At 45.7% G+C, this 24,179-nt stretch overlaps 1 protein-coding gene across 9 annotated transcripts in view; it reads right to left on the bottom strand.

Moving 5' to 3' along the window:
- The window catches only part of LOC125448823 (uncharacterized), an 89,658-nt gene that overhangs the window by 47,030 nt on the left and 18,449 nt on the right, over nt 1-24,179 (bottom strand). For 6 of the 9 annotated variants that reach the window (XM_048524378.2, XM_048524379.2, XM_048524384.2 and 3 more), the window contains 9 exons: nt 22,118-22,220; nt 18,280-18,377; nt 15,828-15,954; nt 14,493-14,611; nt 13,564-13,687; nt 9,562-9,704; nt 8,212-8,320; nt 6,352-6,488; nt 5,351-5,453 (listed from right to left, as the gene is read on the bottom strand). In XM_048524378.2, coding sequence (XP_048380335.2) covers nt 5,351-5,453; nt 6,352-6,488; nt 8,212-8,320; nt 9,562-9,704; nt 13,564-13,687; nt 14,493-14,611; nt 15,828-15,954; nt 18,280-18,377; nt 22,118-22,220 — 1,063 coding nt within the window. The remainder of the gene's footprint in view (nt 1-5,350; nt 5,454-6,351; nt 6,489-8,211; nt 8,321-9,561; nt 9,705-13,563; nt 13,688-14,492; nt 14,612-15,827; nt 15,955-18,279; nt 18,378-22,117; nt 22,221-24,179) is intronic. The other 3 variants (XM_048524381.2, XM_048524382.2, XM_048524383.2) reach the window with 3 other exon arrangements.

Here is a 24,179-nt window from a genome sequence, read left to right as displayed (position 1 = left end):
CGTGGGATCCACAGGGATCTAGCCAATTGGACACAAAACTGGTTGAAAGTAGCAGACAGAGAATGGTGGAGGGTTGTTTTTTAGACTGGAGGCCTGTGACCAGTGGAGTGCCACAAGGATCAGTGCTGTGTCCACGGCTCTTCATCAGTTATATAAATGATTTGGGTGTGAATACAGGAGGTATGGTTAGTTAGTTTGCAGATGGCACTAAAATTGGTGTTGTAGTGGACAGTGAAGAAGATTATCTCAGAGGACAATGGGGACTTGATCAGAGGTACCAATGGGCTGAGGAGGGGCAGATGGAGTTTCATTTGGATAAATGTGAGATATTGCATTTGGTGCAACAACCCAGAGCAGGGCTTACACCTAATGTTCGGCCACTGCTGAACAAGAAACCAAGGGATGCAGGTGCATAGTTCCCTGAAAGTGGAGTCTCCAGTAGACAGGCTAGTGAAGAAGGTGTTTCCTGGTTAGCACATTGAGTATAGGAGGTGGGATGTCATGGTGTGGGCAGAACAGACATTGCTGAGGCAACTTTTGGAATACTGCATACAATTCCGGTCTCCCTGCTACAGCAAAGATGTTGTTAAACTTCAGAAAAAAGATTTACAAGGAAGTTGCTGAGGTTGGAGGGTTTGAGCTATAGGCAGAGGCTGAATAGACTGGGGCTATTTTCCCTGGAGTGTCGGAGGCTGAGGGATGAACTTACAGAAGTTTATAAAATCATGAGGGGCACAGATAGGGTGAATAGCTAAGGTCTTTTTCCTCAATCTATAACTAGAGGGCATATATTTAAGGTGGGAGGAGAAGAATTTAGAAAGCATCTAAGGGGAACATTTTCACATAGAGATTGGTGTGTTTATGGAGTGAGTTGCCAGAGAAAGTGGTGGAAATGGTACAACATTTAAAAAGGCATCTGGATGGATGTATGAACAGGGAGGGTTTAAAGGGATATGGGCCAAATGGGACTAGATCAGATTAGGATGTCTGGTCGCATGGACAGGTTGGACTGAAGGGTCTGCCTCCATGCTCTATGACGTTATGAGTTGAGCTAGAGGGGAATCAGGCAGGATCATATCGAAAAGCACAGCAGGCTCGAATGCTGGCAAGGCTCCAGCTCCTGATTCCTAGATGGTTATATGGCAAAATCAAAACGTCTGAAGTTTAGCATGGGTGTCAACTGATTAGGTGCATATGTTTAAAAAATAGCCTTACTTCCAGTTTGATTGCAGTCCACCATTATCTTTACAGTCTCCGGTTTGGTGTAATCTATTCTATTGCTGCATGAACCTTCTCCACACAATTCCTTTACTCCACCAACAGCCGAAGGCTGCTGTGCATCAGTGGGAGGTACTGGGACTGCTATCTCCTCAGCCTGCTGACCCTTGTCCAATACTGCAATATTGGCCAAGACGTCAGAACTCCTCACTCCATTGCCTGCCTGCACTGAGGAGTCGGTTTTCTGTCCCCTTTTTCTCCTCCTCCTTCTTCTCCTCCTCCGTCTCGAGCGTTTCCAGGTCACCAGGTCCCCCAGCCCATCTCGGCTTGCTGAGCACATCGAGCTGGCCAACTCGCCACCAGCTTGGATCACCTGCTCCTCCGGCAGAACGGCTCCCTCCAACGGCAACACGGCATTTTCATCCAGGTTTTCTGCTTGAACCAGGGGCGCAGAGTCCGTCGGAGGTTCCCCGGCTGCCACACCGTCAGAAACGGCGGGTCCGCTGTTGGCTAGCCGAAGGAGGTCTGCTGGTTGAAGGACCAATGAGCTCTTGGAGGTTTTCAGAGTTTCACTTATTTCTTTCCTGATGGTGTGCTTCTCCACTGGTTTAAAATCAGCCTTTGAATCACGGCCGTGCAACATGCCCAAAGGTAAAGGCAGTGATTCAGCCTGATCTTCTAAATGGTGCTCAATGGTAGTCGGTGACGCTGCCACGTTTTGACTTTCGGGTTCCTGTAGGAATGTGCACCGATCCTCTGTGTCAGCCATTCCCTGCTCGTACGGCAGCTGTTGTTTCAAAGACGGAGCAAATTCTGATTTCGAGACTGGCCTACCACTTCTCTCCGAGGCGGATGACCCAGGAAGGTTTGTTCCTCCATTAGTGTTCATGATGGATGACCCAAGAAGCTTCGCCCATTCAGTACTCTCCAAGACAGATGACCCAGCACAATTCGTCCCTCCCATGCTCTCTGAGATGGACGACCCAGGAAGATTTATCCCTCCATTACCCTCCCAGACGGATGAGCCAAGAATATCTGTCTGCAAGGCTTCAGTCTCTGACATGAATGATCCAGATAAAGTTGCTCCTCCAGCATCAGGGTCTGAGACAGTTGACTCTGGGAGGTTTGTTTGCTCAGGCCCAGGCTCTGAGATGAATGACCCGGGAAGGTCTCCCCCTCCGGGATCGGGTTCTGCAACAGATGGCCCAACGAGTTCCGCACCTTTGGCCACAGTCTCCGAGATGGTGGACCCAGGAAGGTTCAGCCTCGCAACCTCGATTCCAGAGGCCTGGGACCCAGAAGGGTTTGTCAGCACAGCCTGCACACTTTCACTTGTCAGTTTGTTAGAGAAAGCAAGGAACTCTTCCTTTCCTGCGGGTGTGCAGCTGTTTGGCTTGTTCCCGGGTTCCACGTCAGGGAAGGCTGTCTTGAGTTCTCCAGCACATTCCACTGCGCACTTTGGATGTTCTGCTGTTTCGTTAAGGGTTTCCCCAAATGGTTCAGAGATTCCCCTCCTGTGAGCAGCAACTTTGGGAGGCAGGACCGGCTCCACCTCCCCGCCTATCCCCATCAACTCACCGGAGACCTGGCCACCTTCAGGACTCAAGGGCAGGCTCTCAGAACATGTCTTGCTGCCCTCGTGGCTTTCGGGCCCCGGGAGTGCCTCAGAGCGTTCCGCGTCCCTTCTGCCTGCCTGCTCTTCCTGTCTCCCAGGCATCGCTTTGCCTGCAAACGACACGGATTTCCGAGTCTTATTCCGTTTGCCAAAGGCAGAAGCTGTCTGAAAATCTCAGTGCCCTGCTTCCATCCTGTCAGCCCTCGGAATGACGAGACTTTTTGCAAGAACTCCCAACGTCAGAAACCCGGCCGTCAAAAAGAAACCACCTTCCAGTGCCCCCCCCCAAACCCCCCCGCCACCTGCAAACAGCTTGCTCACTCTCCTCCAACCAGCCCGTCCAAATGTGGTCAGATTGCCCTCGAGGCATGGCAACTGATTACACGCTCCAAGGAACAGACCGCACCCTGTTCCCCATGCCAATCAGCGATGCAGAGGACCTGGCCTCGTTCAGGCTCAGTTGATCCGACGTTACATGCAACGCTGCCTCCTGTCACTTCGCATCAAGCCCTCGAGAAACCCAGTGTCTACCCAAACAGAAAGAATTTGAAAAAACAATCGTTAGCTTGATCCTAAAGAGAGAAAGTTCAGCTTCTGACTCAAATCTTTGAAACTGCGCTGACCGAGGTGAGCACTTTCCTGCACATCTTCTCAAATTAAAAATTTACATCTTTCACTTCCCTCATGATTCCATTTCAATCAGAAGAGACAGAATGTAAATGGGAAACCCCTTCCCATTTCTACTGTCCCCACCTCAATCACCATGGCACTGAAAAATATTTCAATGCAGAATGGAACCCACTTGAAATGTTCACTCTTCGTGTTTGAGCCACGGCAGGAACTGCTCGAGCTCGGTCCTGCTGTGATGCAGGAAACACAGTGGCGATTTTCACACAGCCAGCTCCCACAAAACAGCAATGAACATATGGTAATATCTTCCTCAGTCATGATGTTAGCTGGTGGTTGGGGCTATACCTCAGTGCACAATAGTGACAGGGAAGTGCAACTCTTCTTCTGAGAGTGACCAGCAGATCTTTTATGTCCACTGGGGCGGGCAGATGGACTCAACCTCATGCCCAGAAGGTGGGACCTCTGAATCAGAGTTGGTACAGGATTCTGCCCATCATATCTGCATGTGCTCTCCGAACAATTTGGTGCCATCATTCCACACTTTGCCCGCAACTGTGAACATTATTTTTCTTTAAATAACACCTTCTTCAATGCTTCAATTGAGCCAGACTCCATCACAATTACAGACCTGAACCACTCACTGCGTGAAAAAGTTTCTCCTCGTGTCACACATGCCTCTTTCCAAGATGACTTTTAATCAGTGCCCTTTTTTTCCCTGATCCTTTTACAAGTGGAAAACAGATTCTCCCCTCTCCACTCTGGCCTGACCCCTCGCAACTTTGAAAACTTCAATCAGCTCCCTTTGAGACTTTCCCTTGGAGAGGAGAATGTGACAATTTCAACACTCGGTCTGCGTTCTCCCCCATGTGCAAACATCCTTGCTAAATGTGGTCCCCAGGATTCTGCTGACCGAGGTCAAACTTGAAAGAGTTTCAGAAAAGATTTACAAGGATGTTGGGGGGTTTGAGTTATAGGGAAAGGCTGGGACTATTTTTCTTGCAGATTTTGAGGCTGAGGGGTGACCTTATAGAGGGTTATAAAATCATGAGGGGCATGGATAAGGTGAACAGCCAAGGTCTTTTTTCCCCCCAGGGTAGGGGAGTCCAAAACTAGAGGGCACAGGTTTAAAGTGAGAGGGAAAAGGTTTAAGAGGGACCTAAGGGGCAGCTTTTTCATGCAGAGGGTGGCATGTGTATGGAATGAGCTGCCACAGGCAGTGGTGGTGGAGGCAGGTACAACATTTAAAAGGCATCTGGATGGGTACACGAATAGGAAGCGTTTAGAGGGATATGGGCCAAATGCTGCCCATTGCTAATTGCCCCTGAACTGAATGGCTTGATTGGCTGTTTGAAAGGAGAATTAGGAATCGCGAATCTATCGTCACATGCGGGCCAGGCTGGCGTCAGATTTCCTTCCCTAATGAACCAGATAGAGTTTTACAACAACTTATTGATTCATTTATTGATGGATTCAAGATTTATTAATTGAGTTTCAACGAATTGCCCTAGTGGGATTCGAACCGGTGTTCCTACAGGATTAGGACTAGACCTCTGGTTTACTACTCCAGCCACATTACCGCCTCCTCTTGGTTAAGACAAACAGGTACTTTTGACGGAAAGCTGGATTGGTGACTGAGGGGAAAGGAAATAGAAGGATATGTTAAAAAGTTTAGGAAAAGCAATTAGGCCAGAGGCAGGTAGGCAGATTCTCCGTTCACAGCACTTTCCAGAAAAAGGACAGCACATCAGGAGGCTGAAGCAAACAGAATGCAGAAAAGTGCAAGTTGCGCACTAGTTTGTGAACAGGTATTAGTTACGAGTTAATTTCTAGAACAGGAGGCAGCTTTGGTCCTGCTCACTAAGCACTGACATAAACCACGTTCTTTACCGAATTCCATTCCGTTTCTGAGATTCTGGAGGGCTTGTTTAAACGGAGGGCTTTCTTTAACAACATCACTCTGCGATTCCTCTGGGGAGGGATCTTCCACGAACTAGAGAGGAATACAGATGTACAAAAGTGTTAGCAATTATTTTAGAATATAGCGCAGTCTGTAGTAAGTGTCATTCCCAATAGGATGGTGTCAACTTGCAGTAACAGGGGAGAAAGGAGGGAAAAATAAACAAAAGGTGCGCGGTGTGTATGAATAACCTAGATCACCAATCTTGACAGAGACAGCTTTTTCCAGCGACTGTTTTCATCTTGCCCGCAGGGTGGCAGTGGCCCAGGGGTTAGTACTGCTGCCTCACCGTGCCAGGGATCTGGGTTCGATTCCACATGTATAGGGTGGTGTTCCCACATATCTGCTGCCCTTGTCCATCTAGACAACTGGGGAGGGGTGGTAGGTTTGGAAGTTGCCGTTGGAGGTGCCTTGCTGAGTTGCTGCAGTGCATTTTGAAGATGGTACACACTACTGCTATTATGCGTCAAGAGGAGCGCAGAGAGTGAAAGCTGAAGCTGATAGGGGACTGGTCACAAGGTTCGCTTTTTCCTGGATGGTGCCAAGCTTCATGAGAGCTGTTGGAGCTGCACCCATGCAGATGGGTGGAAAGTATTCCATCACACTCCTGACTTGTGCCTTGTAGGCGGTGGACAGGAGGAGACAGGAAGTAGGGCATTTGCTGCAGTCTCTCACCTGCTCTTGGAGCCACCGCATTTATATGGCTGGTCCAGTTCCATTTCTAGTCAAGTTTAATCCCCAGGATATAGATAATATCTCCCCTGACGGAGATGGTCATGTGTGCCACATCGTGCAGGAAATAGCACTTGCTACATGACAGCCTACGTATAAGTTCAAAAACAATAAATTGTATCCAACCCCTTCCTTTGGTTAATTAATCAGCTTGTTCTTTTTTTTTAAAGAGAAGGTTTGATGACAGCGGTAACATTACCATCTCTGCCTGCATTTTTAGGTCTTCAGTCTTTAACTCTTCTGCAGCCAGTATAAAAGGTTCTGGTGTCACTGTCTGCACTTCTTTATCGACCAAGTCTGCTCTAGGTGTCATAATCCCAAAGTCCTGTTTCTGTACTAAAAAGGATGAAAATATTAGATATTATCATGTATACACCAACACAAAGTGACATTTAAACGCATGCTCCGGTGACATCTTGAAACAGGACGTAATGCAAGTGAGCTCATTGCTCTGTTTTCTTCAAAGTGCGCTCCCCTTCTTTGTGGTACAAGCTGTGGTGTCTCTGGAATGAGCTTCGGGTCTGGATTATGAGCTCCACCTCCACCGGTGATCCCATGACCCCCGTGTACAAACCGGAGCCATGGGCCTAGCTCCAGGCTCTTCCATTCACGATGCTACAGCCTGTGCGACCTCCACATCAGAGCCAGAGCCAGCCACGGGCCTGGGGATAACTTCTGCACCTGCACTGTGGTCCATCAGTACAAAGCAGTCAGTAAACCTGGCCAGAGCCGAGTCCTGCTGCTCATTAGCCAGAACTGCTTTGGGTGGGTGGGTGCATTGAGGAGGGTGGTGGTGGTGTGTGATGTACACAGTGAGGTTGGTGTCTATGTATGTGTGCGTGAGTGCATGTGTGTTTGTGTATACGTGTCTGTGATGTGCAGGGAGGTACCATGCTTGTTCAGAACAAAGGGTCACAAACAGAATGAAGTTCAGATGAAAAACTTATTTGCCCCGAGAATAGCTGGGCTATGAAATGTGCTGCCACAGGGAGTCACTGAGGCAGAAGTGCACCAGTGCATTAATCGGCTCATTTGATGAGCATGAGGGAGAAAGGAAAGATTATTTTCATACGTCCATGGGATGCAGGTGTTCGCCGGCAACATCAGCATTTACTGCCCATTTCTAGGGCAGATGACTCTCAACGACACCACTGTGAGCCTGAAGTCACAGATAGGTCGGAGGACGTTTTATAACCACTGACTGTGGTTACACAGTCGCCATTAAGCCAACTTTGAATATGCAGATAGGGTTTGATCAGGATGTGGGAGGAGACCCCTGTGGAGCATAAATACTGGCAACGGGCCTGCTCACTTGTTATAATTTTTATGCCAATAAATCTCAAGCCAGAGAGTCCAGATCCTGTTGAAAGCTCTTTCCCTGATCAATACAAAAGCAAAATGCTGGATTGCTGATTACACTAGTTTAGTCAGTGAATTCCATGCAAAATATTGATAAGGCTAGTGTTTATTTTCCATACACGTCTCCTTCCACCCTTCCAGCACATCCTCCTGCTCCGTTCTCCCTCGTGTGCTTATCCAGCTTGGCTGTAAGCATATCTATACTATCTGCCTTAACCCCCTCCTTGTGGTAGAGCATTCCACAATCTCATCACGAAAAGGGTCTTGCTGAAGAGAGTAACAAATTCCTGAAGCTTTTCATCATCAGGAAAAATGCAAGAATGCCAAATTTCAAATGATCACAACAATTTATACCTTAGGAGAAGATGATGCTGCTGGATTGGCAAGTTGACAGTTTGGTTAAGGCATTACACTTTGGAGAAAGCAAGAGGACAACTATCCGCTCCCCAGGTTTGTGGGAAAGGTTGAACATAGACCCCTGCAATTAGAGAAGTTTCTCTTGAATTTCCTACTGTACTTAAGACTCCTTATTTCAGTCTCTCCCGGCAACTCGGTTAAGGTAATCTGTCCTCATTTTTCATTGAGATTCATGTGAATCTCCTCTTCACCCACAACCTGTCATTGCAATATTCTCGCATTTATCAAGAAAAGACAACACTTATTTTGTTCATCACGGCACATTATTAGTGATAATTCTTACCTGAGTCACTGTTACTTTGTGCTAAACTTCCACACGTATCCTTTACTGACAAACAGGCTGGCTCAGACAAAGAGCTAGTGTCACAAGGCAGTCGCTCCAAAATTTCACTCTGTAGGAAACAGCGCACGAATGAATATAGGTCAATCAAACTAAACCTACACTGGTGTATTAGACATAACATAAGCCAAAACAATTCTTTTATGGGATGTAGGTGTTGCAGGCAAGGCCAGCTACGGGTAGGATATTATTAAGCTGGAGAAGGCTCAGGAAAGATTTACTAGGATGTTGCTGGGTATGGAAGGTTTTAGATAAGAAGAAAGGCTGGGACTTTTTCACTGGAGCACAGGGGATGAGAAGTGACCTTATAGAAGTCTATTAAATAAAGAGAGGTTATAGAAACAGTCAATGGTAGGTGTCTTTTCTGCAGGACGGGGGATTTCAAGACTAGGGGGTTCATTTTTAAGGTGAGAGGAGAGAGACACGAGAGGCAATTTTGTTTTTAAACACAGAGGGTGGGTCGTGTGTGGAATGAACTTCCTGATGAAGTGGTTGCATGGGTACAGTTGCAACATTTAAAAGACTTTTGGATAGGGTCATGAATAGGAAATGTTAGGAGGATATGGGCCAGGAGCAGGCAGGTGGGACTAGTTTATTATGGTTGGCATGGACTGGTTGCACTGAAGGGTCTGTTTTCATTTGTATGTCTCTATGACAGCAACAGTAATTCATCCCAAATTGCCCTCAAATTGAGTGTCGTGCTAAGTTCATTTCAAAGGGCAGTTAAGAGACAGGCACATTGCTGTGGGTCTGGAGTCACATGTAGGCCAGATCAGGCAAAGACAGCAGACATTTTTTCCCCCCTCAAGTGGACTAGTGAACCAGATTTCATGATGATAATTCTCACGGTCACCATTACAAGACAAGCGTAATACTCCAGACTTAATAAGCGAATTTGCATTCTACCATCTGCTATGGTGGGATTAGGACATTAGCCTGGGCCTCTGGATTACTAGCCCAGTGAATTACCACTACATCACTGTCTGCCCCATTATAGATCACCTACAAATTGTCAGAATGGTGCAGACAGCTGACTACTGGGTCAGAAATCGATAGGATACATCTTGAGATAGAACCTTGTGCAGTAAACCCTCAAAGGTGCTACACTGGGGTATAAAGCAGTATGCTTTTTAATGGGAAGAGAGGGAATTAAATCCAATTCACACTGCAGATCTATCAAGAGGCTGGCCACTCAGATGCTTTTTAAGAGGAGGCACATGATGATAACATGAAGCAAACGTTCTTAGCAATGCCGAGTAATCAATGTCCACAGCGGTAGTTGCATCATATTACCTCCTCATTGGCCTCTTTCATAATTGCTTGTACAACCTTCGTGGTTTCAAGCCCCTCTTCAACACTGCTACGATGGTCTGGCACCTGTTGCGTCTCACTTGAGTCAGCTACATCAGGCTCGCAACCCGTGTTCATGCTTTCTTCTTTCAAGATAAAACAAGGTCTCCATCAGACAAAGAAAGCCAAATCAAAACAAAACAGTTTCATTTCAACTGATCTGGAAAGCATTTAAATTTCACAAAAACTGTCATGCTGTAGCCTGCCTCAGGACCTTTCATGTCCTAACAGTGCCTCAACAATGCAGCTAGATATTCTGACCTCCTTGTGAAGAAGGGGCACTAGACTCAAAATGCTAACTCTGCTCTCTCCACGGATGCTGCCAGTCCTGCCGAGTTTCTCCAGAAATTTCCGTTTTTGTTTCAGATTTACGGCGTCTGGTTATTCTGACTTCTGCGTCAAAGATATTCTGGCTCTGTGTTAGATATTCTGGCAACTACTACTGTCCAAGAGGACAAGGGCAGCAGATGCATGGGAACATCACCAGCCCTGCAAGTCCCCCCCAGCCACTCACCGCCCTGACTCGGCAATGTATTGTCGTGGTGTTAAAATTCTGGGACTGTGGGTGCCCTACACCACACAGTCTGAAGTGGTTCAAGGAAACTCATCGCCACCTTCTCAAAGGCAATCAGGCATGGGAAATACATGCTGACCTTGCCAGTGATGCCCATGTCCATGAATTAATTAAAAGAAACAATCCATTAGGCAGCTCCCATATCTTGAACCACTTTAAGTCTCATTCAAGTGTCAACCTGTGCTTGCTGACCTACACCATTCAGTCACTCCAATTTCAATATTTCAACTTTTTCCCCTAAACTCTTCCAGCGCCTCCCCACCAATCTCTGTCACTCCTCCAGCCTCACAATCTGAGCACTGCACTAATTTTGGCATTCCTGAAATGAAATCATCCCACTATCAGCCGGTATCTTATTATTTGCCAGGGCCCTAACTTCTAGAATTTAGACCCCTCTGCCTTCTGAGACACTTACTACCTACCCACAGTGACTTGGTGGCACAGAACGTCGATACTTTTTCTTTATTCATTCACGGTGAGAGTGTGTCGCGGGCCAGGCAGCATTTACTGTCCATCCCTAATTGCCCAGAGGGCAGTAAAGTGTCAACCACATTGTTGTGGGTCTGGGGAGTTAGCTTGGCAGTTTCCCTCCATTAAGGGACACTAAAGATATCTCTGGAAGGACATGCACATTGCCAGAGGTTTACACTCATGTTTACATCCAATGCTCTCATCAGGAAAATCAAAAACTGTCAGATGGCCCTTTGAAATTTGGCATTCTTGCATTTGTCCTGATGTATACAAAACTAAAAACTTCAGCAACATGTAATAGCTACCTCTTTGATCAAGTTTTGCCTCTAATATTGCCTACTCTGCTCAATGTCAAACTCCTGTAAAGTACCTTGGATTGGTTTGAAGATACTGTATAAATGAAAGTCGTCATTCTTTTGTTAAAGGCAATCCACAAATTCAAGCCCGATACTGAAACAGTGTGTCAATGAAAAGATGCGCATTTTTTTAAAAGTAGCAGGATTTGGACATATTACTTAAGGCAATGTTCTGCTGCTGAGTTGAACCCAGAATCTTTTCACAATCAATAATGTGAATTTAAAGTCATTAATGTTAGCAAATTGCTCAAATCTACTTGCAACCAAAAAACAAAGAACAAACTCATTCAGAGCTCTACTTATGCCGTTGCTCAGAAGCAAGTGCGTCTGGACTGCAAGTTTTGCTAATACCTTCTTTCTTAACACATTGATAGCAACAACGGAAATGGGGAGAAAAGACAGGATGGCGGGGGAGAATAACTGATGGAGAATGGGCAACTATGAATTTGCTTGACAAAGGAACTGCCTATAAAGCAGTAAAATGCACCAAAAAGCTCAGCAAAGCTTTGACACCAAGCCACCAAAAACTTGGCTGAAGAGGTAGAATTTAAACAGAACTATAAAGGCAAAGAGAGAAGTACAGAGTTATAGGAAGGGAATCCCAGAGATTGGGTCCAGGCACCTAAAAGGTGTGACTGGGTCAGAAATTGGGAGATTATTCGAAGATAGAATTGGATGTCAGAAGAGAATTCAAGAGGGTTGAATTCATTCCCAGGGCAGAAATTACTATTAAGAGGGGGCATAATTTTAAGATGACTGGAGGAATGTATAGGGGAGATGTCAGAGATAGTTTCTTTACACAGATTGTGGTGAGCATGTGGAAAGCGCTGCCGGCAGAGGTAGTGGAGTGAGATACTTTAGAGGCTTTTAAGCGACTCTTGAATGGGAACATGGATGACAGTATAATGTAGGGTATGCAGGATAGTTTGATCTCAGTAGGATAACAGGTTGGCACAACACAGTGGGCCAAAAGGCCTGTACTGTGCAGGAAAAGAAGACAGAGACAGTAAGGATTACAGGATCTGGAGGAGGTTAGAGACACGAGGGCGCACGAGTGCAGTGGAGTGGCTAAGAACATTTAAACAGAGGTGTCTAATCAAGATACATATTGTATCATTTGGGAAAGTGGCTTTTTAAAATGGAGGTGGATGGATTTTGGTTTCAATTTTGCATCTGGAACATAGTCTCTCAGAATCGTACCTTACAGACAATGTCAGGCTGTTGCTTAACTAGTCTGTGAGACACCTCTCCCAATTTTGGCACTAACTTCCAGATGTAGGTGAAGAGGACTGGCACGGTTGACAGGGCTGTTTCTGCCATTGACTTTTCTGGTACGTAGATTGATGCCAGGTGATCCGCCCAGTTTCATTTCTTTGAGACTTTGTATCAATTTGTACAACTGAGTGGCTTCCTAGGCCATTTCAGAGGGCAGGTGAGAGTCAACCATATTGCTGTGGGTCTGGAGTCACATGTAGGCCAGATCAGGTGACGGTGGCAAATTTCCTTCCCTGAAGGACATTAATGAACCAGATGTTTTTCTGACAATTGGCAATGATCTTACAGCGATCAGTCGATTCTCAATTGCAGACTTTTTAAAAATTATCATTGATTTCAAATTCCACCATCTGCCATGATGGGATTTGAACCTCAGTCCCCAGAACAATAGCTGGATTTCTGGATTAATAGTCTAGTGATAATAACACTAGGTCATTGCCTATTCCTATAGGGGCTAAACACCATGGTAACCAAATACGAAAAATTAAACCCATGATGTGTTATACTAGGATTGACTGTGGGGTCTGATTTGTCAAGTATTAACATCAGCCAGGATCATAACACATGCTGTGAAGCTGCACGAACACAGCAGGCCAAGCAGCATCAGAGGAGCAGAAAAGCTTGATGTTTCGGGTCGGGACCCTTCTTTCTGAAGTTTTCCTGCTCCTCTGATGCTGCTTGGCCTGCTGTGTACGTGCAGCTTCACACCGTGTTACCTCAGATTCTTCAGCATCAGCAGTTCCTACCATCTCTCACGTAACACATTATTGTGTATAATGTAGGTAGCAAGCACAGGGGTGGCTGGTGAATGGGACTCTAGTTTTACTCTATTCTTTCACGCGATATGGAGGTGGGAGAGGTTCACTGACAAGGACACTGAACCATAAACCTGAGCCATTGTAATCCACATCTGCAATTTCACTGATACTGTTTTAGGGGATGTTCCAGAATTTCAGTGTGGTCACAGTGGCCAATGGGAATCTTGTTCAAGTCAGGATGCTGTGCGACTGGAAGAGAACTTGCAGGTAGACGGTGGTTAAGATACAGGAAGCAAAGTTTGAGTTGAGCTTAAGAAGGAACAACGTTGCATACCACAGCAGGGGTGTAGCTGAGTCTCAACATAACAAAGCCTTAGATAAGAGCTTTTGCAGAGGGAGGTAGTTGGGTGCATGATAGTATGAACAGGAAAGGAGGTGAAGAATTGTCTTTTTGAATCCCACGGCTCTGCTACTGATCCACCGAGCATTCATTTCTGTCAGATTCCTTTACCTGTATTAATGTCATTGCATTCAAGATGACATTGTTCAATATGGTCAAGTGAGCATGCCTTCTCTTTACTGGAATACAGATTGGCAAGGCGCAATGATCTCCTTTGAATGCAGTTTTGTTGTTCCTGAGGAAGACAAACAAGCAGGAGTTATATCAAGCAGAGAAGTACAGGAATCAAAGGGCCTGCTAAGTGCAGTTAAAGAGATAGAGATAATAAATTATCAACACTGGAAAGAAAGACCGGATAGCTTTGGTAACATATGAAGGACTTCATCAATGACATGCTCTCCATCATAGGAGAGGAAATTTCTGAAGGAAGGACTAGGCCCGAAACGTCAGCCTTCCTGCTCCTCTGATGCTGCTTGGCCTGCTGTGTTCACCCAGCTCCACACTTTGTTATCTCAGATTCTCCAGCATCTGCAGCTCCTACGATCTCAGGATGCCAGGAATGTTTTCTTTGCTCGCTGCTGTTAGCAATGTGCGTTTACACCATTTTGGTGTATTCAAATTCAACTCTATGGAGAAGCAAAACCCAGACGCGGCTGTGCAGGCTAGTGTCCCGTATCTGGAAGGGACATGACCTTAGCTGTGTGGTCAGTTGGTCTGAGAGAGCAGGTGGAGCTGAGAGATGCCACAGATAAAAATGCTTTCCTTCAAACAACGAAGGATCCATGAACGAAAATTTCCGGCACTACCACATACATCTAGGAATGTGCGTTGTGCACCACTGAAGCTGGTTGTGACAGCAATTAAAGCATTTGCCTTTGATTTCCGAATAGCAAACTGCTCGTAACCTGCCCAGTTCTGAGTACTGCGTACACACACGACACGAGAGCAAGAGGCAATTTCTACTCCCTTCCCTCTTCATACAATCAAAACAAAAAGAAGCATATCACACGTGAGGGCAAAAACTACTTTGAAATAATTACCTTCACCTTTTTTAATTCGGTACCTGGTTCTTCAGTTTGCTTTACTGATGAGCGTTCTTTATTTGCTTTGCACTTCACGTTGCCATCCTGCTCGCCTTTGGGATTTCTATCCCTCTGATCTTCAGGGTATTAAACGGAAATCAGTAAATTTAAAAATCGGGCAATCTTTCACCAAGTACACACATGACAGTAAACTGCATTAGAATAATAAAACCAGACTATTACTTCAAGTGGTAAAAAAAATTGATGGAGCCACCAGAATCATAGAATCCCTACAGGGTGGAAGCAGGCCATTCGGCCCAAAGTGTTCACACCACCTCAAAAAGTGCATCCCACCCAGACCCGCCCCATCCTTGAAACCCTACATTTCCCAAGGCTAAACCACCTACCCTGCACATCCCTGGACACTATGGGCAATTTAGCATCTTTGCATTGTGGCAGGAAACTGGGAGAACTTACGAGGGAACCACGCAGACACAGGTAGAACGTGCAAACTGCACACACCTACAGTGGCCTGAGGGTGGATTCGAACCTGAATCTCCGGCACTATGAGACAGCAGTGTCAGCTACTGAGCCACCCTAAGGGTAGGAAAGGGAATTTGCACAAATTTTATATTCATTGAGATCTGTTAGCAACAGAGCAAATATCCTTCAGGTTACATATCACACGCAATCATCATCACTCCCAAGAATGGGTTTATGATGCAGAGTTACATTGCTGCGTCAAAATCCTGCAACTCCCTTCCTAACAGCACTATAGCTGTCGCTACATCTCACAGACGCCAAGAAAAAAGCTCACCATCTGGGCCACAACGATTATTGATAGGCAAAAAATGCCACCCAAGCTAACAATGCCCACATCCCATAGACAATTTCTTTTTTAAAACTGCTATTACAACATTGTAAAGCCTGCTCTTTCCTGGGCCACTGAGATCCTTCCCCCTTGTAAAAGAGAACTGGATAACTGATTGACAGGGGAAAGGAGATGTGGAATAAATTGGATAGGCTGGAAAACAGGACTTGGGACCAGGATCAGGCCATTTGGCTCTTTGGGACTGTTCTGGAATTCATTAAGGTTTGAATATGGTTTCTTTCTGCCCAGCGTGACGGACGGAATGGCCCGTCTGTCTGCGCTATATTTTTCCCTTGTTCCGCCTGCCCCCTTGTGGCCACTGTGGGCATTTCAGATCTGTGGAGGGTAAATGAGGAAATGGATCAAGGTTTCCAAAATACAAATCACTCAGGGGAATCAAACTCCATGCCACTCTCTGTTGACCACACTCTCCAAGTTATGAAACTCCATGTGCCCCAACACAGTCCCTGCAGAGCTCCCACCTTTCCCAGGCGGCCCTTTGCCAGACAAAACCTTCGGAAGCCAGCGACCAAATCTGTCTCTTGACTGTGGCGTTTTCGGTGATTTCCTGTCAGGCTGGGACTTCCTCAGAGTCCTCTTCTCTGTGACCTTAAGTATGTAATTAAAAAGAACCAGTGTTTCCTCCAATTAACACAAATAAAAACAATACAAACTATCACTTCATGTTCCAATAGACGTATTTTAATAGAACCCCACTGTTCATCCTGTTGTTGAAAGTCAAGAGGCCGGAGCAATGTGGTTGATTCTTAGCCACTCTCTGAAGTGGCTACTTCAAAGAATTGAAGTTAGGACCTGGCTAGAGACCAGCATCAGGCATAGTGAATCCAGAATCTAAAAAAATGCTTTCAAATTCCACTGTTTGAATATACAACAATAACCTTTACATTCAAACACAATTCTTTGAAGTTTACATTACATATATAAGGGGTCACTAAGAGGGCGTTTAGCACACTTGCTTTCATTGCTCAGACTTCTGCGTACAGGACTAAATAAAAACCAAATGAACTGCTGATGCTGTAAGCGAGGAACAAAGGAAGTTGCAGGAAAAGCTCAGCAGGTCTGGCAGCATTTGTGAAGAAAAAAAATCAGAGTTAAAGTTTCGGGTCTGGTGACCCTTCCTCAGAACTTGGACCCAAAACATTAGCTGATTTTTTTCTTTACAGATGGTACCAGACCTGCTGAGCTTTTCCAGCAACTTCTGTTTTTGTTCTTGCTTTGCGTATAGCAGTTGGGACGTCATGTTGAGGTTGTACAGGACGTTGGTGAGGCCTCTTCTGGAGCACTGTGTCCAGCTCTAGACGCCCTGTTATAGAAAGGACATTATTGATCTGGAGAGGCTTCAGATGGGATTTACCAGGTGTGGAACGTTTGGGTTATAAAGAAAGGCTGGATAGGCTGGGACATCTTTTACTGGAGTGTAGAAGGTTGAGAGGCAACTTTATCGAAGTTTATAAAATAATTAGGGTATAGATAGGGTTAATGGTGGCTGTCTTTTCCCTTAGAAGGGGGATTTTCAGACAGTGGGGGGGGGTCTTTTTAACGCAAGAGGAGAGAGATTTAAAAACGACACAATGTTTTATGCAGAAGATGGTTCGGGTGTGGATGAACTTCCTGATGAAGTGGTGAATGTGGGCACAACTGCAACTTTTAAAAGACGGATGGATATATCAATAGGAAAGGTTTGGAGGGATACAGGCCTGGAGCAGGCAGGTGGGACTAGTTTAGTTTAGACTCGTTTGGCAAAGACTGGCGGGACCGAAGAGTCTGTATCCATGGTGTATGACTAAAACAGTAATACAGTCTACGTGCACAATGCACATTCTAACAAGCTAAATAAACACCTGGTAAATATGGATCGTAGACTGTGCAGAACACCCCAATGCACATTAAATAGTATGTGCCTTCAAGGGTGTGCCAGTGCACAGAAATCTGGGAATTATGTACATTAATCACTGTCAGTGACAGAGCAGGCTGAGAAAGCAGTTAATTAGGGTACTTGGAGACCAGGCTATGTGAAACTTCAGAAAGTACTGGTCTGATCTCAACCAGAGGACTCAGTGTCCAAGTCTGGGTACCAAACTTTAAAAAGGATGTGAAAGCATGCGTGAGATCCGCAAAAAGATGAACAAGAAAATTTCCAGAGGAATTTTAATGATGTAGTTGGAGTAGAGGACTCTGGACTGTTTTCCTTGGAGAAGGCTGAGTGGACATTTGATTGAGCTGTTGCTCCCAATGGCGGATGGATTAGGAACCAGAGGCACAGATTTAAGATGAATGGTGAAAGAAGCAATGGTGACGTGAGGGAGGCCCATTTCAGGCAGGGGAATCGTCAGGATCTGGAATGCCCCTTAAGTCAAATCTATTCCCATTAACGGAAGAGTCAGTATCTGGGGGCAAAGTTTATTCCTATCTTTGCCCCTCAATTCTGTTCATCTCAAAAAGGCACCCACTTCAGCCTTCTCTGTTCCAAGGAACACAACACCAAGCCTATTTCATCTCTTGGATTTAGGGGGCTGAAAGGCCTCCTTTAATTTTCTTCGGAAAATATATTTGCTCTGAGAAGCCTTGCATCTAAACCAGGCCAAAGAGTTAAAAAAAACATGCATATTGAGGAAAAGTTAATTTTGCAGTCTTATCCGTCGTACATCAGCAATGAAGAAGACAAAAGAAACAAAGAAACCTACAGCACAGGAACAGGCCCTTCGGCCCTCCAAGCCTGCGCCGATCAAGATCCTCTGTCTAACCTGTCATCTATTTTCTAACGGTCTGTGTCCATTTGCTCCCTGCCCACCCATGTACCTGTCCAAATATATCTTAAAAGACACTAACGTGTCTGCATCTACCACCTCCGCTGGCAACGCGTTCCAGGCACCCACCACCCTCTGTGTAAAGAACTTGCTTTACATACATTACCTTCATCTCCTCAGATTCTGTAATCACAGTTTCACCAGGCTGAACCTTGGAGAGTTGTTCAAGCTCCTTTGGCTTGGAGTTTCCACCGTAATTCCCTTCTTTGGGGAGAGAGAACAGATCAACTTGAATGAAGTGAAGGAGAGAGTAGAAAAACAGCAGTCAGCTACACAGCCCTTTGAGCCTGTCCTGTCATTCAATTAATCATGGCTACCTTATCTTGGGTTACCCACCTTTATCCTATTACCCTTACATAACACATGGTAGCTCTGCGGTTAGCGTTGCTGCCTCACAGTGCAAGGGACCTGGTTTCGACTCCAGCCTCGGGTGACTGTCTGCGTGAAGGTGCTTGAGTTTCTTCCCACAGTCCAAAGATGTACAGGTTAGGTGGGTTGGCTGTGCTAAATTGCCCGTTTGAAGCTTGCTAACCATACGTCCTATATTCACATCCAAATCAGTTACATGAATGAAAACAGTAAAGCAAGCCTGAGATGGAAGTTGGCCAGGCAACACTGCGGTATGTTGAACAGGAAGCTTGGTCAATTAGGCATTGGGATGCAGGCTAGGTGGAATAGCCATGGGAAATGCTTGACTGCTGGAAGAGGGTTGGGGGTGAATCTGGGTGGGATGCCCTTCAGAGGGTTGTTTTGGACTCGATGGGCCCAATGGCATGCTTCCACACTGTATGGATTCTATAAAGAAAGCAATCTCAATCAAGAAATGATCAGTTGATTCCCAAACCCAAGAGTGTTTCTGGAGTTTGGCATGAGGGTTTCTATATTTTTCCACTCCCCTATGACTGAAGAATGCTTCCTATCCCCCAAATAGTCTGGATTGAATTTTAAGATTATGCCTCATGTTCTGGTCTCCCTGAACAAAGGAAGTGGTTCTCCTTATTGACCCTATTGTTTCTCTTGACCTTTTTAAATGTCTTCGTCAAAGTTTTGTTTATTTTTTCCCCCAAAAGAATCTAATCAAGTTAACTCACGAGTGGCAACGGTCATGGTATTAAATGTATACATTGGGTATGCGGTGAATCCAGAGCTCACGGCTGCTACTGAAAGGTTTGCATTTTGAGAGTCATGAAACCGTACAGCATGGAAACAGGGCCTTCAGTTCAACTCATCCATGCCTACCAAATACCCTAAATTAACCCAGTCCAATTTGCCGGCATTTCAGCCATATCCATCTAAACCCTTCCCATTCATGTATCCATCTAGGTGTCTTTTAAATGTTGTCACTGTACCAGCCTCCTCCACTTCCTCTGGCAACTCATTCCTTACATGCACCACCTGCTGCATGAAAATGCTGTCCCTGAGGACTTTTTCAAATCTTCATCCCTCCTCTCCCATCTTAAACCTATGCCCTTAGTTTTGGATTCCCCTACCCTGGGGAAAAGACCTTAACTATTCACCCTATCCATGCCCCTCATGATTTTACAATCCTCTATAAGGTGACGCCTCAGTCTCCGATGCTCAAGGGAAAAGAAAACCTCACCCTATTCAGCCTCTGCTAATAACTCAAAGCTTCTAATTCCTTATAATCCTTGTAATTCCTTTCGGCACCCTCTCAAGTTTAATAAGATTCCAAATGTGGCCTCACCAATTGTCTCGTACAACCTTCACATGATGTCCCAACTCCTACACTCAATGCGCTGACCAATGAGAGTAAGCATGCCCAATACCTTCTTCACTACCCTGTCTACCTGTGACTCCACTTGCAAGGAACCATGCAGCTGCACCCCGGAGATCTCTGTTCGGCCACACTGCCCAGGATCCTTCCAATTGTATAAGTCCTGCCCTGGTTTGTGTTAACAAAACGCTATGTCTCTCATTTATCTAAATCAAGCTCCATCTGCCACTTCTAGGCCCACGGTTCAACTGATCAAGATCCCGTTGTACTCTGAGATAATCTTCTTCACTGACCCCTACATCACTTATTTTGGTGTCGCCTGAAAACTTACTAACCATGCCTCCTATATTCACATCCAAATCACTTATATAAATGAAAAACAGCAGTGGACCCAGCTAGTCACTGGCCGGTAGTCTGTCTCCTACCTTCAGGCCAATTTTGTATCTAATTGGCTAGTTCTCTCCTTGATGGCATTTATGTCTTTGAACCAAGTGGTTTGTGCAGCCATTCCTGCAATAGCTAAGGTTCAACTGCTTCAGCATGGTTCAGGAGCCAAGTGTGAGCCAAACCAAATAAGGACGGCAAATTTTCGTTCCCTGAAGGAAATCAGTGAACCAGATGAGATCTTCTTTCTCCCCAATCAATTGATCAATTGATCATCTCACAACATCCCACGAAGAGAAAGTAATCCTAAGGGTCTAAGAAAGAAGGGTCCAAGAAGGGCACCGACCTGAAAAATCAACTTTCCTACTCCTCTGGCGCAGCCTGGTCTGCTGCACTCCTCCAGCTCCACACTGTGTTATCTCTGGCTCCAGCATCGGTAGTTCTTACTTTCTCTAAGGAAGGATATAGTTGCCTTAACAGCGACAAAACAGGTCACAGAGCTAATGGCTGGGTCAAGGCAATTGTCCCATAAAAGCAGATTGAGTCGAATATGGTTCCTAATGGAATCAGGAAGTGAGAGATGGTCTTAAGGAAACAGGTCAATTTCTTAAGGGGGGGCTTGATGGGTCAATGCTGGGAGAATATTCCTCTACTTCTTGGGAAGGCACAGTCTCAGTACAAGGGGAAGATTCCCCTTATAGGGGGAGGCGATGGCCTGGTGGTATTATCGCTGGACTGTTAATCCAGGGACCCAGATAACGTTCTGGTGGATTCGAACTCAGGTCCCCCTAATAAATGGAGGAATTTGAACTCAATAAATATCTGGAATTAAGAAGCTAAATGACAATGCACGGTGGCTCAGTGGTTAGCACTGCAGCCTCACAGCGCCAGGGACCCAGGTTCGATTCCAGCCTCGGGCAACTGTCTGTGTGGAGTTTGCACATTCTCCCCGTACCTGGGTGGGTTTGCTCCGGTTTCCTCCCACAGTCCAAAGATGTGCAGGCTAGGTGGATTGGCCATGCTAAATTGCCCGTAGTGTTCAGGGGTGTGTGGGCTATAGGGCGATGGGTCTGGGGGGATGCTTCAAGGGGCGGTGTGGACTTGCTGGGCCGAAGGGCCTGTTCCCACACTGTAGGGAATCTAGTCCAATCAAACCATTAATCCATTGCCGGTTGTCGGGAAAACCCATCTGGTTCACTGATGTCCTTCCGGGAACGATACTGCCATCCTACCTGGTCTGGTCTACATGTGACTCCAGGCCCACAGACATGTCGCTGATTCTTAACTGCCCTCTAGGCAATTAGGGATGGGTAATAAATGCTGCCTAGCCAGCGATGCCCTCATTCCATGAACGAATAAAAAAAAACATTCAGGACCCAGAGGAGGAGAAATGTCTTCACTCACAGATGTTTAAAGGTTGGAAGTCTTGACCCCAGAAAACACCTAATATTCAGACAGTCGGTGCACCCAAGATTGGGATCAACATTTTTTAGGATCCCAGAGTATCCTGGTATGTAAGGAGTTGGGGGTGGGAGAAAAATGACATTGAGGTTAAAGTTCAGCCACGATTATATCAAATGCTCTATCCTGCTCCTAGTTCTTAAGTTCAGATGACTTCTACCGTGAATTCAAATACTCACACTGGGTGTAGAACCTGTGGCCCATTTCACCGCTGGTCAGCATCCCCTCCACCCAGCTCTTCAGCAAAACATTCAGGTCAGAAAAGAAATGCACGCTCTGATGCAACTTTCAAGCGTTCTCCTCAAGTGGATGCCACCTCGATGCTCCCAGTCACGCCCTACCATAATACTGCAGAAGCCCTTACCTCCCTGAAAGAGCCTTTTGCGAGTGAAATCCTTCCAGTCAATGGCTGGCGAGTCCTGTGTAACACTGACAGGTGAACCTCTTGGAGATTTCTCTGACGAGACCTAAAAAGTCAATGAGTTTAAAAATAAAAGTGATCTGTCTCCTGCCTGGGTAAAAATACAAATTGAACCACAAAGTTCTTAACCTTCCAGTTAATGCAACTGACGCGATTTCTTTTCGACCCTCAGGTTTACAGAAATGGGGTTCACGACCAGCCCAGTGGAGTCACACCAACAGATTTTGATGTGGTGGGTTCAGAGCTAGCCATGACTGCCATGGAGAGTGAACTGAGTGCAGAGAGTTTTCAGGCCTCCTTCAAATCCTCGTGGATTTTTTTTTCAATGGGCATATCTCTACGGTGTGACTGCTCTTGTGAAAGAGAAACATGAAAAGGTGGGTCCTTTTTACTGCAACATGTGCAGTTTACAGGCTTTCCACCATGTTCAACCTCCCCCTGCTGCAATGCTCAGCAACTGAAGGCCGCCTGCTATCTCCCAAACTTGCCTCGATACACCTTCCACCCAAAGCTGCCATCTGGGCATCTGGAAGATGGAAACGTAGTAGCTAGTGTAGACTATTCAGTCCCTTGAGCCTGCTCTGCCATTCCAAATCGCAGCTGATCAAACACCTCCATGCTATTTTCCATTTCAATGCCATCCCCATATTCTGTGATCTCAATGGAATCTGAAGAAGGTTCACTTGACCCAAACGTTAACTCTGATTTCTCTGCATAGATGCTGCCAGACCTGCTGAGTATTTCCAGCGATTTACGTTTTTGCTTCTGATGTGCAGCATCTACAGGTCTTTCAATTTATACCTAAAATATGTTGGTCTCTGTCTGAAACAGGTTTCATGACTGAAATCCCAGATCACAAAGAAAGGCGAACATACACAACTCTCATCTGCCCTTATAGAGTCATGTACAGCATGGAAATAGACCCTTTGGTCCAATTTGCCCTCACTAACCAGATATCCTAAATTAATTTAGTTCCATCTACCAACATTTGGTCCATATTCCTCTAAACCCTTCCTATTCATATACTCATCCAGACATCTTTTAAATGTTGGAGTTATACCAACCTCGTCTACTCCCTTTGGCAGCTCCTTTTATACACGCATCACCCTGTGTGAAAAGGTTACCCCACAGGTCCCTTTGAAATCTCTCCCCTCTCACCTTAAACCTGTGCCCTGTAGTTTTGGACTCCCCTACCCTGGGGAAATAACCTTAGCTATTCACCCCATCCATGCTCCTCATGATTTTATAAACTTCTACAACCCTCAACCTTCAGGGAAAATAGCCCCAGCCTATTCATCCTTCCCCTATAGGTACAACCCCAGCATCATCCTTGTAAATCTTTTCTGAATCCTTTCACGTTTCACAACATCCTTCCTATAGCAGGGAGACCAGAACTGAATGCAGTATTCCAAAAGTGGCCTAACCAATGTCCTGTACACTGCAACATGACCTGCCAACTCCTGTACTCCATATACTGACCATCTCTCCATATTCTTTAAAGGGAAGTGGACATCAGTGGCCAGGCCAGAATTTATTTACCATGCCTGGGATTCTTACAGTTTCAAAGTCACCATGAGGGAGGGATATTTTCAATTCTAAATCTTTTTCAAAACTGAACTTAAATCCCAATAGCTGCTTGAACCCATTTCACCAGATTATTAGAGATAGTTAAGAACTGCTGATGCTGGAGTCTGAGATAACACAGAGTGGAGCTGGGGGAACACAGCAGGCCAGGCAACATCAGAAAAGCAGGAAAACTGACCTTTTGGGTCTGAAGAAGGGTCCTGACTCGAAACATCAGCTTTCCTGCTCCTCTGATGCTGCCTGGCCTGCTGTGTTCCTCCAGCTCCACACTGTATTATCAGCAGATTATTAGTCTGGTCCTGTGGATTACTAGTTCAGGCAACATTACAAGTACATACAAACAGGACCTTAGAAAATAGGAGCAGAAATAGGCTATTCAAGCCTGCTCCACCATTCAATATGATCATGGCTGATCATCCAA

This window comes from Stegostoma tigrinum, chromosome 45 (genome assembly GCF_030684315.1).
Source record: "Stegostoma tigrinum isolate sSteTig4 chromosome 45, sSteTig4.hap1, whole genome shotgun sequence".
In the NCBI taxonomy this organism is placed as follows: domain Eukaryota; kingdom Metazoa; phylum Chordata; class Chondrichthyes; order Orectolobiformes; family Stegostomatidae; genus Stegostoma; species Stegostoma tigrinum.
Note: the sequence above shows the minus strand (reverse complement) of the source record. Positions and strands in the feature narration are given on the sequence as shown.